The sequence below is a fragment of the Saccopteryx bilineata genome, chromosome 5 (genome assembly GCF_036850765.1).
Source record: "Saccopteryx bilineata isolate mSacBil1 chromosome 5, mSacBil1_pri_phased_curated, whole genome shotgun sequence".
NCBI lineage: Eukaryota > Metazoa > Chordata > Mammalia > Chiroptera > Emballonuridae > Saccopteryx > Saccopteryx bilineata.
In genome coordinates, this window is record NC_089494.1 from 256,809,533 (window position 1) to 256,829,275 (window position 19,743).

The 19,743-nt window shown below is 46.2% G+C and overlaps 1 protein-coding gene, 1 long non-coding RNA gene and 1 pseudogene across 2 annotated transcripts in view; all 3 read left to right on the top strand.

The window, feature by feature from the left end:
• Window positions 1-435: 435 nt before the first annotated feature.
• On the top strand, window positions 436-818 carry LOC136306674 (small ribosomal subunit protein eS26-like; annotated as a pseudogene).
• A 6,611-nt stretch (window positions 819-7,429) lies between these two features.
• On the top strand, window positions 7,430-11,748 carry LOC136338364 (uncharacterized). The gene is made up of 5 exons (XR_010731952.1): window positions 7,430-7,576; window positions 8,093-8,178; window positions 8,668-8,741; window positions 11,132-11,205; window positions 11,321-11,748. It is a non-coding gene; the product is annotated as an uncharacterized lncRNA (long non-coding RNA).
• Window positions 11,749-14,582: 2,834 nt separating this feature from the next.
• The window catches only part of FBXL5 (F-box and leucine rich repeat protein 5), a 39,555-nt gene continuing 34,394 nt past the window's right edge, over window positions 14,583-19,743 (top strand). The window contains exon 1 of the mRNA XM_066279477.1: window positions 14,583-14,780. Coding sequence (XP_066135574.1) covers window positions 14,697-14,780 — 84 coding nt within the window. The 5' untranslated portion in view covers window positions 14,583-14,696. The remainder of the gene's footprint in view (window positions 14,781-19,743) is intronic.

Here is a 19,743-nt window from a genome sequence, read left to right on the forward strand (position 1 = left end):
ATAAAATTAACTCAGCATTAAAATTGCTTTTAAAAAAAGTGAGGTGAAATTTTCATGATGAATAGCTGCAATTTGAAATGATACTAATATTTTTATAAGGTTCACATTAAACTAGAATAGTATTTGACATTTAAGTTCTTTCGAAACGAAGCTTATTTAATACCAGTGAACTGAAAACACTACCAATGTTTAAAACCTTGTTTAGCAATTGGATCAATTTTCCCCATGCATACCACATTGCCCAACAGGCTGACTTTCATCAAAGGAACAACAAATATCTATTAAAAATCCGGAAAGTCAAACCAGCTTAAAAGATTTGCATTCATAAACCAGGTAATTAAATGGGTTTGGTGTTGTTTTTTTAAAGACTGTGTCAATAATATATTAGAGAGACTGGCCAGGCACTGGGTCCTCTCTAGAGTCCTCATTTCTAAGATGACCAAGAAAAGAAGGAACAACAGTCGTGCCCCAAAAGGCCAGGCTACGCGCAGCCTATTCTCTGCACGAACTGCACTCGCTGGTGCCCAAGGACAAAGGCCAGTAAGAAGTTCGTCATTTGAAACACAGTCAAGGCCGCAGCAGCCATCAGGGACATCTCCACGGACGCCTGTGTGCTTCCCGAGCTGCACGTGGAACTCCATGGCTGCGTGAGCTGTGCCTCTCACAGCGAGGTAGTCAGGGGTCGTTCTCGTGAAGCCCAGAAGGACCGGACCCCCACACCCTGGCTGAGACCTGCGGGGGCTGCCTCCACCAAAGCCCACAGAGGGACTCACTCCTTAAGGGCTGAAGGAAAGTTCTTTGGAAAAAAAATAAAATAAAATGGAAATTGCACTTACAAAGAAAAAGAATGTGTCAGTGGAACATGAGGCAATGTGTCTGCAATTGTCCACAGGAGGGTGACTCAACTTCCTCCAGCCTCATTCCAAGGGTGTGGCTCATGGCCTCGACAGTTCACTGGGACCCACGTTCCTTTGGGGGCTCTGTTTGAGAACATGGGTGTATGGACAGCCCATGAGTTTTTTTGTTTGTTTGTTTTTTGTTTTCTTTCTATTTTTTCTTTAAATGTCAGGATTTCTACGTAGTTTTGAACTGAAGGCCAGGTAGCCTCATCCTGTTTGTATTCCTTTCCTCAGGTAAACTTTAGCTCTACTCAAGTGGCATGAAATTTTATTTTTTATTCATGTTTCCAACATTTATTGAAGCTCTAGGGTGCACAAAGCCCCACGCTAGGAAGCGGCTGTGCGGGCCGTGGCAAGAGGGGACGGACAGCTTGGAGTGTGTACGGTGAGCATTCCCTGCAGGCACTCCGAGTTGGGGTAATTTTAGGCACCCTGGCATACAGGAAGGGCAGCCCCATACGCCTTTTACCACATTTCCTAAGGTAGCTTACACGAAACCTCGCCCTGAGGGAAAATGCAACGAGCTGGACCGATCCTGAAGCCACGGTTGGAGTGAACAATCGTGGCCGGCTGTCTCTACCTCCCATTTCCCCTGGCTCAGACCCCAGAGCGTATCTGACACCCAGGGAGCTGCAGTGATCTAAGCGAATACATTTGAACACTATTCACAACACACAGGAGGCTGAAGGGGCGCTCCTTGGGGACCCCGTAACAGTGTGTCACAGAGAAGGAAGCCGTGCTTTCCTACCTTTGCACTGAAGCTCCTGACGGTGATCTGAGGATGCAGGGCCCGCAGGAACACTAGAAGAGGCACAGTGGCTCACCTGTCATCTGGGGGAGCAGCAGAGCCTTCGGGGAGTGAGTTTGTCACTGAGCCCGCGCGAAGCATCCCTGCGGACTCAGATGTGCTTCCCAGCAATGGTCCGGAAGTTCTGCCGAAGCTACAGGTGCGGCCCTCGTGGGTGGGGCACTGAATCGTTTTTAAGATCCACAGATTAATGATAGTGTGACCTCATTTGTATCCGGGGGCTGATGGAACCTGAAGAAATATGTGTTCTATAAAGATGAACCAAACAGTGTCCTCATTTTCAAAAAGGTCCCACTGTAATGGGGGAAAACGATTCCTTCATATCAATGAAAAAAAAAAGCAACATATTCATTCATTGTAAGCTGAGGTGCTACACTAGGTGCCCCACTGCACTCCACATAAGCATGTTTGGGTCTTATCCTAATGCTGCCTGTAGAAATTGGGGCACCGTTGAGTGTTTTTAACCAAAGGAGAGTCATTTATCAGATCTATATTTTAGAAACATTTCCAACTAAACTGCTCACAAACATTAGAGCAGGGGTCCCCACACTACGGCCCGCGGGCCACATGCGGCCCCCTGAGGCCATTTATCCGGCCCCCACCGCACTTCTGGAAGGGGCACCTCTTTCATTTGTGGTCAGTGAGAGGAGCATAGTTCCCATTGAAATACTGGTCAGTTTGTTGATTTAAATTTACTTGTTCTTTATTTTAAATATTGTATTTGTTCCTGTTTTGTTTTTGTTTTTTACTTTAAAATAAGATCTGTGCAGTGTGCATAGGGATTTGTTTATAGTTTTTTTAATAGTCTGGCCCCCCAATGGTCTGAGGGACAGTGAACTGGCCCCCTGTGTAAAAAGTTTGGGGACCCCTGCATTAGGGGCTATTTCATAGCTCCATATTCATTTAGAAATGTCCCCTAATGTTCGTGAGCAGTACAGTTGGTGCGGCAGAAGACTGGATGGGAAGTTAAACTCAGGGGGACCAGCAGTTCAAGCAGAAGTCAGGCAGGCTCTGTACTAGGCTCGTATCAGTATGAGCAGTGAAGAAGGGATGGATTAGAGATGTTTTTGTTTTAAGAGGACTCTGTTTCTTATTAAATATTGAAGTGATGGAGAATGAAAGCTTTAAAAGTAACTCTAATATCTCTAGAGGCAGTATCCTGTACATTAAAATATACCGACTCCGGGTCTAGTGTCTCAGTTTGGATCTTGGCTCTGCTATTAATGGGACAGGCTTGTGCAAATGATGTGTCTTCTCCACCTCAGTCTTCCCATCTGTAAAGCAGGCCAGATGATAGTACTGACATCCCATACAGTCATTCTGTGAACAGACACAAGTTACTACCCGAAACTACTGAGAAGAGTGCCTTGTCCTCCTGTTTCCGAGCTATCATTATTCCAGCTGGGGCGACTAGGGGGACTGTGATAAGAATCAGTGAGGGTAGAGGACGAGAAAATGGTGAGTTCACATCTAGACACACTGAATCTGGAGTTTCTGACACCCTCTAGTCACACAGTGTTTGCCGAATAATAACAGAAAGAAACAGGTTTTTTTTTTTAATTTATTTATTCATTTTTATTAGAGAGAGAGGGGAGAGAGAGAGGGAGAGATAGAGAGAGAACAGGGGGAGGAGCAGGAAGCATCAACTCCCATATGTGCCTTGACCAGGCAAGCCCAGGGTTTTGAACCGGCGACCTCAGCGTTCCAGGTCGACACTTTATCCACTGCGCCACCACAGGTCAGGCCAGGTTTGTTTTTTTAAAGCACTCCAATCCCAGGCACCATCGTAAACTCCTCATAATCTCATTTAACCCTCAAGCATATAACCCTGTCAGGCTGTGTTGTTTCTATCTCACAATTCCTTTAGTAGAACAGTGAACAGGCTTGTGGCTGAGCAATGTTAACACAGGCCTCATTCCTAGAGAGTGAGAGCAGTTCCGATTCGCTCTGTAGGCTACCGGTAAGTGGGCAAGTCAGCCAGCTGGATTTGAAACCCGGACAATATGGCTCCAGAGCTGGTGTGCGGAACCACTCTAATGGCTTGAACCACTTTGAAACCTCTGTCCCCTAATATCTCTTAATACTAGAGTCTATTAAGATATGGTGTCCTGTCTTATACAGTGTTAGACATTTAATAATAATAAAAAAACCGTATCACTTATTGATGGCTACTAAGTACCAGGCGTTATACAAATATTATCTTCAGTCTTCACAATGACCCATCAAGGGATCAGAGTTGATATTTTACAGCAGCGGAAACTGAGGCTGAGAGATGTTCAGGAACTTGCTCATACTGGCATACTTACCAAGCAGCAGAGGAGAGATTTGAGCTCAGGTCTGTTTATTTCTGAATCAGTTTGAAAATAAATTATAAACAAACATTATTTTCTATAGTTATCTAGCTTCCAAATGTACTCTATTACAATGAGTGTACTGTGTCATTGTGCCTTGTGAGCTCCGTGAGGTCGACTTACCAAGTTTGAAAACCAGTTTTAGTTAAGGAAGTAGTAGTAGTTTGGAACCAGAATAGTATCTGTCAAACTTTAGTTACATAAGAATTATGTATAGATTCGGAGACTTTGCCCCAAAGGTACTACTGAATGAAGCTCCCAAGGGTGTCTCAGAAGTCAGATCTGTCAAGGGACATGATGTGACTTTCAGCTGGTTCCCTGAGGACCCTATTTTGAAGAACACTGTAAAAGACGGGGCTAGTTCAGGTCCCCTGGCCTCTGCCCTCTCCGGTTGAGGTCATATTGCACTTGCATTGTTAGTACATACAGTTTATTGACCCTTAATAATTATTCCTCATCTTCTGTCATTCATTTAGCTGAGAGAAGCACATAGCACAGAACCTTAAAGCCGTGTGACCTCCGCCTCCTGTTTGGCCGTATGTTGTCGCCCTCCGCAGCCCTTTGCACAGACGAAGGCCCCGCTTCACCGTGTTGTGAGATAATGTCTTGTAGGGTTGGTCTTTCAGTTACAGCAACTGATGGCTCTCACCACTGCATAGCTCACCCTTACGTTTCGAGAGGAAGATCATAGTCCTCTGCTGCACATAAAAGGGTTGTATCATTTCTCAGGAATGTTCAGTTAGAAACTGACAAGATTAAACGTGTAAATCTGTAACTCTCCATGAATATTAACATTTCTTTTATTTCAACCCACCCTAAAGCTGACTTGGGTTGTATATTTACATTTGGTCCATATTTCACATCCGCCTCTCATTCCCTGCCGTCGCAATTCACTTTCGCTTTGTGGGGCTTAGACTGCCAGTTTAGACTACCCGAGCTGGTAGGACTCCGCAAAGCCACTCCAGAATTCCTGATCCCCAGAGACTGTGAAATAATTGATGTATTAATCCACTACGTGCCCTGGACCAGCACGGCTTCTAATTCTGGGTCTTGAGTGAGAACGGTGCAGAATTAAGACAACAGATTCATTAAGAAAAAAGGATGGGATTGAGAGGACTCTTCAATGCTGATGGCAATATCCGAGTGCCCCATAGCCCCAGTTTGCTTTATTATATAGCCATATGCAAATCAAGGAAGTTCTTGTTACAAAGTTACACATCTGAAGCTAAAACAGGAACTCTCCCAAAGCATAAACAGGAATCCCCCCACCATGCATAAGTGAAATCAACGAACATCTATCTGAACAAAAAAAGAGTAAGAGGAAGGGCATGTAAATTGCTTCCAGCAACTTAAGCCAGCAAGTGAAGTGGGTGCAAATACTCAGCATCATAGGCAATATGGAGGTGGAGGGGAGGAGAACTTACTCTTTTGCTAAGCCTCGAATCTACAAAGGCTTTTTGCCATTTACGGTCCACAACAAATACGTTTTGGGATAATTTGTTATGTAGCACTAGATGCCTAATATCATGAGAAGAAAAAACAAAAACAAAATGCTCCATCTTGTTTCAGCCAGTGTCATTTATGTTTCCTGTCACATAACAGCCAAATCTAACTCTGAGGCCCTCCCTTCTCCAGTTAATGTGTAGAATTAACCTAAAGGAGCAGGATTCCAGGGGCTGTGTGTAGGGTCCCTGTTGGGCAGATAAAATATATTATGCTCACTTTGTTAAAGATGGCGCTGCCCACGTGGAAGCTGTCACCCAGGTGATATTAATGTGTATGGGGGGCAGGCTGTGGGCAGGCAGAATCCTTGTAGCCTGGGGCTTGGTTTTGGAATTAAGCCTTTCCCACCCTTTTTGATGTGGGGTGGTACAATCCCATCATGTCTCTGATAACTGACTTTGTATTAGAGACTTCTCTATTTTGTATATTGGATTAAAGGTTTTGATTTCTACACTATAAAATAGGGGCAGAATGGGAGCTTGTGCTCGGTTCCTGAGATTAGCAGAGAGGAGAGAGCAGAGAGCAGAGAAAGGCCACGTGGAGGAGGCCAGGAGAAGCAGCCAAGATGGCGGAGTGTTGAATGAGAAGCCGGTTTGTGCAGAGTTTAACAGGGAGAAGGAAGGAGATGGGGAACAGAGGTGAGTAAGTCTGGTGAGCTAAAAACCTTTGATTCTAGGAAACTCGGATAAGTCAGTAGCTTTGTGAGCACTGAATGTGAGTGGGTTTTGGAGCCCAGTGTGTGTTTTTACTTGCCCGCCGGGTGCAAGCTAGGATTAAAGAAGATGGCTCATCAGTTTTTGGCTCCATTGTTTCTTTACCGACTGTCGAATCCAATGCGAACCTGCATGGTCCAGGCTGCTCTGATGGTGGCCCTGGCCTTGGCTACTGGCTTTACAGTCCCAGACACTGAGAACTGGAAGGGGCCAAAGGGAACATCTTGCCCCATCTCCTCAGCTCACAGGTGAAATGAGAGCGAACGTTTAGTGCTTCCCGTGCCGAGCCCTCCACTGCGTGCCCTACAATGTGCAATTCTCAGGACGTCCAGTGAGCAGGACGCTCAGCTTCTTACCTTACAGATGAGCGAACCAGGCCAGCGCTCCGACCACTTTGCCTATCTCCCTACTGTTCCAGAACGCTTTTCACACATTACACGCACACAGCAATGTTTTAATACCATTAAAAGACATTTTAGTAGAGACATTTTAGGGAAAATGAGTAGGCCAAATCACAGTTAAACTCATTACGCAAAGAAAATAATGGTTGGTTAAAGGTCAAGTACCTCTTGAAGGCCTTATCTGGAAGCTTGGTAACTGGTTTTCCATAATAGATAAGCACCTGACTGAGACAGTCCTTTTTAGAGCTGTAGATTAATTAATATGTATTAATTATTTATCATCCCTTATCACTCTCAAAGGTGCCCCAGACCTCATCTGGGCACGTGTGCACAAATGAGGAAACAGAAGCCCCAGAATGCACAAGTGAGTTGTCCAAGGTCCCCATGGGTAGGTGAGTAGTGGTGGAGATGGAATTAAAACCCGAGTCAGTGTTTTACATAGCCAGCCTATTCCCTCTACGACTCCTCTCAAAAGGCTATTGGCCAGTTAATGGGAATCAAAGGTATGGAAGACACAGCTGTTTCTGTCTACGTAGCTCTGAGCATTTTAACATTTTCTGAGAGTGAGCTTGTAGAACCAGGGATATTTTTTTGTACTGTGTTTTGGGTTTCTGAGGATTTTCTGGTTTACTGTCAGGGGCTGGGAGAAGGAAACAGAGCTGACACTTCCCTGAATACTTTTTTCCCTTTCTGTAGGCAGGAATTAAGCAACCACCTGCCAGATTTCATCATGGCAATGAATGCAAGCCCGACACTTTACAGGAAGCTTATCGTTCATTTCTGTTCCAACTTGTGATAGTTTTCCTTGATACATGGTGCTAACAGCTGAGTCAAGCTGTCCTTGGGCCCAGCCACCTTTCCCTCTGGCCAGGTGCTCCGACACTGTACCGTCCTGTTCCAGGTAAGCTGGCCTGTCACAGAGCCTTTGATTGAAAGTCAAGGAATTTGTACTGACTTGGCAATAACTTATTAAGAACGAGGTAAGTGACACTCAGGTATGTTTAGGAAATAAAAGCTCTCTTCTGTTTGGAATTTTTGCAAAGACACATTATAAAGCGCTTTACACATTGTTCCTCCATATTTGTACTGAAGTAAACTACAGTCTTAGCATTTTCTACTCCTCGCAAGGTAATCTAAGGATTGGCACTATTCTGTATTTGGACACCAATGTAGTTTGTGGTGTTACCCGCATTCTTCTTAGTCACCTTCGACTCCAGTTCAGAAGTTAATAGCTCATATTAGGTATTTAGCTTGTCAATATAAATTAATTGACAAGAATTACTTTTCATTGTAAAGTTAAGTACATGGTCTAGGAAGAGAAAGACACAGATTTTTATCTCCTTGATTTTCCATTAACTAGCTCCAGGCCTTGGACAAATCAATGACTGTCTAAACATCATTTCCCTTTCTCGCCAAGTGAGAAAAACAGAACCTTCCACATCCAGCGGTTGTGAGGATTACACATGACACTTCCTGTAAAGCAGTTATAGTTCCTGGTGCAGGGTAAGACCTTAATACATTTTAATTGTTGTTTTCTTCTCTCTCCTTCTGCCTGTCTCGTTTTTCTTTCATCTATTACTCCCCCCGCCCTGCCCATGCTGCTTTTCCTCATCTCTTTATTTCTGTCTTATCTGTTCCTTTTTCTTTTATGTCTCTTCCTGTCTCAGTTCTTCTGTGACCCTATGCCTTTCTAGCTGTCCAAGCATTTCCTTTTTTCATGTATGAGGCATCAGTGAGCCACTTCTAGGGGCAAGAGCGTCACACCTTGAAAAAATAGCACAGTAAGTAGCACCTGTATTCCGATCCGATGGCCTATCATGTTCTTCTAAAATGGGATGTGTGGGGCCCTGGCCGGTTGACTTAGTGGTAGAGCGTCAGACCAGCATGTGGATGTTCTGGGTTCAGTTTCCAGTCAGGGCACAGAGGAGAAGTGACCATCTGCTTCTCCACCTCTCTCCCTTCTCTCTCTTTCTCTCTCTTCTCCTCTCGCAGCCATGGCTCAATTGGTTTGAACACATCGGCCCTGGGCGCTGAGGATGACTCTGTGGAGCCTCCATCCACCTCAGGTACTAAAAATAGCTTGCTTGTGAGCATGGCCCCAGAAGGGCAAAGCATCAGCCCCAGATGGGGATCCTGAGTGAGTCCTAGTCAGAGTGCATGCAAGAGTCTGTCTATCTCCCCTCCTCTCACTTGGAAAAAAGAAAAAAGAAAGAAAATAAATAAAATGGGAAGCACAAGTTCCAAAAATGGAAACATGAAGTTCTGGGAAGGGACACTGAACAGGAAGGAAGATGCCCATTGTGATAGACAGCCAACCCTCCCCCCCCCACCCCAACTTTGTAGCAACTATGGGGACTTTTAAAGAGCTAGCAGCAACCTTGGCTGGCGAGGGAGGCCTAGCCACGGTGAAGAGGGTCCGGGGTGTGTGTCCCGTAGGAAGTGCCACAGGAGCTTGGTGGTCTCAGGAACAGAACCCAGCTAGAGCTCATTGGAATGGCCTCTTAGTGACCAGAAGAGAAAGTTCCATGCCAGAAGGATGGGACCAGGTGGCAGAGATGAAGGCAGAGGTCTCTAGGCACAGGTACAGGAAAACTTTTGTTAAGGGACTGAGAAAAAAGTAGCTTCCCCTCCCCCCCAAATCAGCTACAGTCCCACCACCCAAAACAGCCACTGTCAACATTTTAATATACTTCCTTTTATCTGCTTTTAAATGTATTTATCAAATATGGTTGTCATCAGGTGGTAATATATTCATTTCTGTATTTCTGACATTAAAAGTAAAACATGCTCAAAACATGGCAAAGAAGAGAAAACTATCACGCAAAGGGACTCGTTAAGATTTTCCGTCATTCATTTCCAGTCCTTCGTGTGCGTTTTTTGCAAACTGGGTGTGGATTATGCTGGGTGAACGATTTTGATCTAGCTTTTTTTTTTCAATTTACCGTCTACCACACCCATTTCTCCAATATTAAAAACACTGCGCCTACCCTCAAAGATGCTTCCGGTTCCAACGGGAATGTGGACGTGGACCAAATGGCACTGCAAACAGAAAAGCCAGAGGCAAAGCAGGTGCACAACACCGGTTTAGAAGACAACTTGGGGATAAACCTGAAACTGCCAAGTTCCGCTTGGCAATTAGCACGATTGCTCCTGATTGCATATAATCAAACGGTTTTTTTCTTTAATAGTGTTTTTCAAGTTTTAGAAAGTTATTGCGCAAATTCTTTTAAAATACATTCTTAAACATGAATTTTTATAACTATATGAGCATGAAATGAACGTATTGAATTACTAAAACTGTACCAATGGACAACATATTTAAAAGGCATTTAACGGCTTTACATCCCAGAACCCCGGCTCACAAGTTTCTGCTGTTATTCCAGAAATATATATATTTAAAACACAAATGAGAGCATACTGAACCAAGTGTTTTCTACATTTTTTTTTTCATTTTTCCGAAGCTGGAAACAGGGAGACAGTCAGACAGGCTCCCGCATGCGCCCGACCGGGATCCACCCGGCATGACCACCAGGGGGCGATGCTTTGCCCCTTTGGGGCGTCGCTCTGTTGCATCCAGAGCCATTCTAGTGCCTGAGGCAGAGGCCACACAGCCATCCCCAGTGCCCGGGCCATTTTTGCTCCAATGGAGCCTCGCTGCGGGAGGGGGAAGAGAGAGACAGAGAGGAAGGAGAGGGGGAGGGGTGGAGAAGCAGATGGGCGCCTCTCCTGTGTGCCCTGGCCGGGAATCGAATCCGAGACTCCTGCACGCCAGGCCGACGCTCTACCGCTGAGCTAACCAGCCAGGGACTCTACATTTTTTTAAACTTAGTAAACCTTGGTTTCACAGCAAACACAGGTTTATCTTATGCTTTTTAACAGATGCATATTTGTCCCTTGAATGACTGTGCTATAATTTATTTCTCTAATATCTTATTAATTTGTTTCCAAAAACGTTTCCAATATTTTTGGTCATTGTGTGAAAAACTTTATTATATTTTCACTATTTCAATGAGAAAAACCCCCAAGAAAGTAAGGATTTAGGGCAAACTGAAGACTTGTATGTATTTCATATTCTGAGGTCATTTGCCTTTCAACTCAGTGCCTGTCTTTTTCATTTAATACTGCCATCATCCCTACTGAACGCTTTATTGTTATTTCTGTAGCAGTTGTGGTTATTTTGACTGACAGGGAAGAGCACGCTGGCAGGAGTTCGGACTGAATTCCAGATGTTTTACAATGGCGGCATTCTTTCCCTGCTTGTTTTCACAACTAACCCCCTGTTGGGGAAAGTGCTGTGTCACACGCGCCAACAAACAAAGCTAAACGACTGCGAGTTGCCTTTTCCTGACCAGGAACCTTTTCCACCGCCCTCAAACGAGGGTTGGAAAACACTAGGCCTAGTGTCGTATTTTTAGGTCACCAAGGAATGATTTGGCATTTTTTGTTTCCCTTGTAGCATGCAGTGTTTCAGACAGAATGAGAGTGGAAAAAAAAAAAAAAACCCCACGGATGCTCCAGGCATGACACAAGGTGGATTTTCACTGCTCTGCTCACATGCCTTGTCCAGTCTCCTTGGGGGAGGGCGGGGGGGGTAGCAATTGCTCCCGTGGTCAGCTAGAACTTCTTGGCTGCCCTGTACCAGCAGGAATCACAGAGGGGCGGCTACACCGACAACCTTGGTCTTAATGACAGTTCCTGATCTGCTGCCGGTGCAATAACCTACAATGACGATACTAAACTGATCAATGTCTTCTTTCTGGGACTAAAGTTTAATGTAAATCAACCATTTAGCTGATACGTCAGGTTATTCACTGCTACATTACTCGGCGCACGGAGCTGATGTTAATGGCTTCTTTGGAAGGGAAGAATGACCCACAGGACTTCCATTCGTCACTTGATTTCTTTCCTTTCTGTCATCTTAAACAAACTCCTTGAAATGGCCAGAGTCCAAAGTGGCTGTCATTCTGTGCGGCTGACTACACGGCTTTCAATTCTGGGTTACAGGGACACTGTGTGGATAGGTCGGTTTTGAGATTCAGCGCCTATTTCATGTTCTAGGAGGTACACAGACAAACAACACAGACTGGCGCTGGAAAATAAAACATGGTGGTGTTAAATTTGTTAAAATTGCGGCCCTGGCCGGTTGGCTCAGCGGTAGAGCGTCGGCCTAGCGTGCGGAGGACCCGGGTTCGATTCCCGGCCAGGGCACATAGGAGAAGCGCCCATTTGCTTCTCCACCCCCTCCCCCTCCTTCCTCTCTGTCTCTCTCTTCCCCTCCTGCAGCCAAGGCTCCATTGGAGCAAAGATGGCCCGGGCGCTGGGGATGGCTCTGTGGCCTCTGCCTCAGGCGCTAGAGTGGCTCTGGTCGCAACATGGCGATGCCCAGGATGGGCAGAGCATCGCCCCCTGGGGGGCAGAGCACCGCCCCTGGTGGGCGTGCCGGGTGGATCCCGGTCGGGCGCATGCGGGAGTCTGTCTGACTGTCTCTCCCTGTTTCCAGCTTCAGAAAAATGCAAAAAAAAAAAAAAAAAAATTGTTAAAATTAGGAAACTGACAAAATGCCATGAACTTTCCTCATTCCTCCTTTCTTTACTCAACGAATACTGAGTCCGGGACTGTATGAAAGGCATTGTTCTAATGCTGAAGATAAAACAAAGTGCCCGTTCCCATGGAGCTCATTTCTCTACGTAACTGGTTCGGCTGAGGTGTGAGTCTACATTCCAAGACAGCGGGAGTGAAAGGTCAGAACGAAGGCAAGAAAGAGAGGGGAAATAAGGGAATGCCTTCTGGGGATATTAAAAAACATAGAGGCAAAGCCCTAGTGAAAGAGCAGCACATAAAAAGAAAGGAGAAAGGAGGAGAGAGAGAGAGAGTGTGAGATATTAAGGTCCATACCTCTATTCCATTACTTAAGCATTATTCCTGTGTCTTTAGAACAAATTGTATATAAATCACCATCTCTGTATCCCACCCAACTAGCACAGTGCCTAACCAGATTCATATGGCCAGATTATTCATTTATTAATTTGTGGGACCCTAGACTACTATCCGAGTGTCTCCAAGACCTCGTTTCCAACAGCACTATGTCATAGAGTTATCCTACTTAATAATAACAGCTTATGGGCTTACAGTACTTACTATGTCCCAGGTACTATATTATAAGCAGTTCAAATAGATACACTCTCTTAATCCTCACAACAATCCTATGGAGTAGGTATTAGTTTTCATTAGTTTAGACTGCTATCACAAAAAATATAGATTGGCGGGGGTGGAGGGAGACTATGAACAACTGAAATTATTTCTCATAATCCTGGAGGTGTAAAGTCCAAGATCAGGGTTCCAGCATGGGGAGGGCCCTCCTCAGGGTTCGTCCATAGCAGTATTACCCCCATTTTACATACGGGAAAACTGAGGCCTGGAGAAGCCGTGTAGCTTACTGAAGGTCATACAAGTACAGTAGTATGGAAAAAACAGAAGATTCATCAAACGCCGTTGGTGTCATGGAGCTTGATAGATAATAGGTATGGAATATACTTGGCTCTTACCTTCCTGGAGTTTATGGCCATTGTCAATTTAGCACAAAGAGTCAGGAGGTTCTGGCTAGAAATACATGGCAAAGATTTATTCAAGGGTTTTAGGGTTTGCAGACCAGAAACACAGCTAGACAACAAACACTCAGAGTGTTCCAAAGGGGGGGGGGGGAGTTGAGCTCTTACAGAGTTAAGACAAAAAGAATATTCTTGAGAACTTCTTATCCTCTGGATTGGTCCAAGATGTTTCCTGCCTCAGCCCAATTGATTTTAGTAAGTTAGCAGTTTGATAGTAGTGACTCTTACTTCTTTACTCTTTCCTCGCCATGAAGCAAGTAACATACCCCTACCCAGGTTCTTAGCCTTCCCAGTTTTCTCCTGTTATTTTGTGTACATTAGCCCTCCAGCCAAGCAGCAGAGCTTTGATCAGCGTGACTGGTGCCCACAGCAGGGTCTCCCTGGCCTCCTGGAGGGCTGGGGTCCAGACTAGGTGGCCTGTCAGGAAGGACATATTGACCTTTCTCTTGGCAGCGATCCCCTTAAGTCTCCTTCCTTTCTGAGCCCCTGCTCACCAGGGAGGGATATGTGGTCCTCAACCACACGAACCGTCTGTAATTATCCGCCTGTACCCCCACCATCCAAGGCCTGTCATCCCTGATCTGCCATTCCAGGGCTTGGCGGGCCTTCCCACCTCCTTGGTGCCCCAAATTATTCCCCTCCTTGGAGCCTCCAGAATTCCCGCCGCCCCAGAGGAGCCTAACAAGGAGGATACCTAGCTCCTTGGTCTCTGCCCAGCCCCCCAGCTCCGGACGCAGGCGCTGGCCCCGAGAGGCCTGCTGGGGCCGCCAGTGTCCTCCTTGTCACGTGTCACCGTCGCCGTGTGGGTGGCCCGCTCCTGGAGCGCTCAGTCCAGGCTCACGCATCGCTGGGGCCTGGGACCAGCCGGTGGGAGGTCAGCCTTCGGCCTGGTGCCTGAGTGTGACCCCGGGAACCGCAGGGAGGCAGAGGGCGGCTCAAAAGGGCTGGGGTCACGCACAGCACAGTCACCCTAGAAGACTGGGCGACTTGCCCGACTGCGACCATTGTGTTCGGCTGCCTTGGCCTCAAGGTCTGATGGGCCACTTGGCAACAGCAGTCGAGCTGAGATCTCCCCTAAAATGACACTCTGACTCTTCAGATAACGTTTTATTTTGCAAAACAAACAGCAGAAGACTTGGTTTCTTTCTGCAACACGCGAAAAGGGCAAGGAATGATGACTGGAGGCGGGAGGTGGAAGCTCGACCCTCCACCGCCCGCCGGGTCACGTGGGCCCGGGGGACCGCATGGCGGCGGCCCGCGCGGCCCCGCGTCCCGGCCGGCCCGGCCGCCCGGGCGCGCGCGCCGACGGGGCGGGCGCATGCGCAGGGGGGCGCGCCGCCTCTGCCCGGCGGCGAGGGTGTCTATGGAGAGGCGGCGGCCGCGGCTGCGGAGGCTGAGGCGCAGGCAGCCGCGATGGCGCCCTTTCCCGAAGAAGTGGACGTGTTCACCGCCCCGCACTGGCGGATGAAGCAGCTGGTGGGGCTGTACTGCGACAAGGTAACGGCGTGCGGGGCCTCTCACTCTGGGCGGCGCAGGCGGAGAGGCGGAGCGGGCCGCGTCCCCGGGCGGCCGGGCCTGCGCCGCGCCCGCAGCCCCCGGGGCCGCGCCGATCGCCGCCTGCGTCGCTGTCAGCGCCGCGCTCGCTGCCCCGCACGGGCCCCGGGAGCCCGCGCCGCCGCCCGCCCACCGCCTCCGACGTGCCCTCGGGGCTGGCGGCGCGGCCCTCCTGGCCGGGGGCTGGCTTCCCGCGGCCGCGCGGGGCCTCCCGCTCGTGCGCCCCCGGGGAGCGGGGCACCTTGGCTTCCCACCGACCTGCGGGGACATCGGGACTGCCACCTGCGGGGGGCTTCCCAACGGTCAGGGGTTGGCCGCTCCCGCAGCTGCGCCCGCCTCACCCATCACCACTGCCCCAGCCCTGCGCCCGGCAGGTTGGGGGGCTCCAGGTCTCTGCAGACGCCCACCCACCCATCTTCTTCTGGGCTTGCTTCCCGGCACTACGGGAAGCCTCTTCCGAGTGGCCCCCAGTTCGTTTTCAGCCCCAGCTCTCCAGGGGTTTGATTTGGGAGAAAACCCAGGTTTCTTGGCTTAGGAACTAGCGAGCTTCCCCTCTTCGTTTGTGGTTATTTTATTATTTTTTCCTCGCAACTTGGTCTTGGGCATTGACGCCTTGTGGATCTTGTTCTAAGACAGCTATTTTCTGCTGGCATTCTTGACCTGGGCTGGAAGAAAAGGGGCCTCGGAAAAAAGTTGCTTTAAGCGGTCATCGGTGCATCATAAACTGAACAGGCACTTTTGTGGAGATGGTTCAGGACCTTTCGCTAATAATTTTAAAGCAGTAATAACGCTCCGCGGTTTTTTGTTTGTTTTGTTTTGTTTTTTGTCAGTTGACGTTGGGGCAAGCCCATATGGATAGCCTGAAAACATTGGGAAGTTCTGTTTCATGTAGAAATGAACCAGATAAAAACAAAACAAAACATTTAAACAAGTCTTTTTTAAGCACAGAAATAAACTTTTGTGAATTTTCAGGAATTCCATGGCATTAAGCAGAACCACTGTTGAGAGAGAAGAAAGGCTCTCCTAGCCCAGTGAAGTGGGTGCAGGACTCCGGGAGGGTTCACTGCTGGGCCACACTCAAAACCAAGAGCCAGCCTTTCTCTCCCTCAAGTTTGAACATTAAAAAATACGTGGTTTAGATACAGATTTAAACACTAGGACAGTGCTTCTCAACCTTGGTTGCTTGTTAGAATCACCCCCCCCAAAAAAAAAAAAATTATTAAAAATCCTGATGCCTAAACCACTGAAGTCAGGATCTCTGAGGGTGGGACCCAGGCATCAAGTACAATCACGCACGCGTAATGACTTTGTTGTAGGAGGAACTGTATTTACAACCTTGGTCCTGTAAAGATGATAATGAAACTGAAAAATTCCTACGTCCTAGTGACATTGTAGCCGATGTCCCCAGTGCATTACTCAGGCGTTTGTGGTGGTGCTGGTGTAAACAAACCTATTGCCCTGTCAGGTTGAGTACAGTACATAGAGTTCTATACAGTACGTAGTACTTGGTAAGAAGCTACTCTGTTACTGATTTCTATAGTTACTACACAATATAGCGTTATTTTGGAACGTACTTTTTCTACTTATAAAAGTTTACTGTAAAACAGTATGTCGTGTCGTGTCATGCATGGCACGTCTCTTGATTCTATTATTTCCTCTCGTGCTTGATTTAACCTTATGTTTTGTACAGTATCATGCTGTACAGGCTTGTAGCCTAGGAGCGGTATGTCGTGTCATACAGCTCAGGTGTGTAGCAGGCTCTACTTAGATGATGGTATCTAGCTTGGTGTAAGTGCTTTCTGATGTTTGCACAACAGTGAAATCGCTTCATCATGAATTTCTCTGGATGTGTCCCCATCGTTATGGAGCATGTGACTGTATAATTTAAAGCTCTGGGTGAGTCTAGTGTGCAGCCACGGGTGAGAATTGCTTATCCAGGAGAAGCATCAAGAATGGACGAGCCGTCAGTGAAGCTGAGGAACCCCGATTTCTTGAGTTAGCCTACTGGAGTGTTTTCAGCTCCTCTGGCTTTTGGACTTATTTTAACAGTATCCTTGAGTTGCAGCAAAGGAAAAAATGGGGAGGGTTTTTACTTTATCAAAATCAAAAAGGGAAAGTTAGTGAGGTCTAATGAAATCTGAAATCTCTCCATTTTAGATTTGGGGAGAGATAGTCTGGGGATCCCCTGAAATTTTTGTACATGTGAACATTTCCCTAGGAGATTTGTGGCTTTCATAAGATTGCCAAATACTTGATATTCTACTAAAATAATTAAGACTCACCAGTTTCTTTAATTATGTACTAGAGTAACCAGCCTTATTTTAAAATTTTGAAAAAGTTTTGTGTGTCATTACCTGGTGGTTGAGAACACTGGGACAAATTTCGAAAATACGACGCCATTTTTAAAAACAACATCTGGGTCAGATAAGATTCTTTTTAGTGGTTAAATGTTCCTCCTGCAATAACTAGAATGCAGATTTAGTTGACATAGTGTAAGTGAAAGTCCTTGCTAACTCAACTAATGAGTTGTAGTTAATGACATTGCTGTATACATTCATCGAGAAGATTAATAGTCCAATTTTCTGACCTGTGGATCAGAGACCAAAGTGATTTAGGGGGAAAAAAAACTGCATAAGAATTCTACATTCAAATTTTTTTTTGAGAGTAATAGCTTATTGAGTTCTCTCCTTTGTTGTTCTTTGGGAGCTAACCTGGAAAAATGAGTATTTTATAATGGCTAAATAGACTTCCATTAGTTTGCGCGCTCTCTCTCTCTCTCTTACTGATTTGAGGGGCAGAGAGAGAGAGAGAGGGAAATCAGTTTGTTGTTCCACTTAATTGTGCATTCGTTGGTTGATTCTCGTGTGCTCCTTGACCAGGGACCAGATCTGCAACCGTGGCACGTATGCGGACAGTGCTGCAACCACCTGAGCTGTGCGGCCAGGGCAGTGGCTGAATAGTCTTAAGGGTTATTTATTTTTATTCATTGGCCGTCCCAAGTTTTGCCTTCACCATATTTTGGTTGCATAGACCAGGGATATCTAACCTAAACAGCCTACAGCAAAACTACAAAATGAGAGCCAGTTTTTATACTCACACTAAGAAAATACAGAGCATGGTATTTTACTATATTCTGAATTTTGGCTCTAAATGCCCAGTAATTATAAAGAAGCAGTTTTATTTCTAGTACAATACATTTATTTCAAGTACAATATGTTGTAGAAACCTCCATTTACTTACTAGCATCAACTCAAATCATTTAAATACCTAGACTAGTTTAGTTGGAATAATTTATTCTGAAGTTGCAGGCCATTAAATATCGCTGTATAATACCTAACTTAATACTCTGCTCATGGATTTCCTCTTTTTATAAGTGGCTTGTGGAAAGGTTTTTCCTTGTTACCCTGGTAATGGTCCTTGGAAGTAGGTTAAGGCAGGAGTATTTCTGTTTTCTAGCTGGGACGTGTAGGCCTGGGTTAGCTAGACCAAGTTTACACGAGCAATTAGTGGAAGATCCGGATGGAAACTCAAGTCAGGATCATGATTCCTGGTTTAATTTTCTTTGTATGAAACCAGAGTAGTTTCCAAAAAATTTTTTGTTTCAAAAATTTCTTTTTCTAATTCTCAAAACTTAATATGAATTCTGTAATTGTGCATTGAGTTTCTTCTGTCAGTTGGTCTTTTTTAAAAATTTTTAAAAAATTTTTTCTGAAGTTGGAAATGGGGAGGTAGTCAGACAGACTCCCGCATACACCCGACTGGGATCCACCCGGCATGCCCACCAGGGGGCAATGCTCTGCCCATCTGGGGCCCTTCTAGGGCTTGAGGTAGAGGCCACAGAGCCATCCTCAGCTCCTGGGCCAACTTTGCTCCAATGGAGCCTTGGCTGCGGGAAGGGAAGAGAGAGACAGAGAGGAAGGAGAGGGGGAGGGGTGGAGAAACAGATGGGCACCTCTCCTGTGTGCCCTGCTCGGGAATCGAACCCGGGACTCCTGCATGCCAGGCCGACGCTCTACCACTGAGCCCACCGGCCAGGAGTCAGTTGGTCTTATGATAGTAGCTTGTGTTGGTAATATGAGATGAGGTCCCTCTTTTTAAGGAGTTTGCAGGTGAACATTGGTGGTTGGATGGAAAACCAAATACAGAGCAGTGGGAGCCAGGGGAGGTCGTCTGTACATGCAAGTGTTGGGACTGGTCTTAGGGTACTCAAACTGGGTTCTGAGAACAAGGAAGGTGGGGTTGTAAGGGGAAGCATGGCACAGAGATCCCCAGACATACACATGAGCATGTAACAGAAAACTCAAGTGGTGGAGGCTTGCTGGCGTGCCCAAGTTTTTTAGATAAGGCTATTAAAATCGCCATCTACTTTATCATTTTATAAAGAAAGGACATTTTTTTGACCAAACTAGCTAGGGAGGAAATAAGCTCAGGATGATTTGAGCAGATAATTTTTTTAAAATTGAACAAATATTGCTTTATGAGAATTCACTTTGTTTTTCTTGTTTTTTCTATTTCTTTACATATGTGTAAAAACTTATTGACTGGCATGGAGAAGACTGAGTGGTTTATTGGAGAGAATGATGAATTGAGAGCTAGGAGAGGAAGGAGAAGGGAATTTAATGGGTTCTTACTACATGCTTATGTTATTTCTCTAAATCTTCACAAGAGCCCTGTGAGACAGGTATTATCCCTCATTTAAAGATGAAGAAACAGACTTAGTGGTTAAGTAACTTACCCAACTCACTCAACTAGTAATTAGAAGAGCCTGCATTTTAATCTTGGGACTTCCCCCTTCTGAGGACCATGCTTGCTACTTACTACTAGCTGTGGGATTTTATGTGTTGCCCGTGGGTCACAGTTTTTCTATCTGTAGACTTAGTTTGACCAGAGATAGTTGGATTTTTTC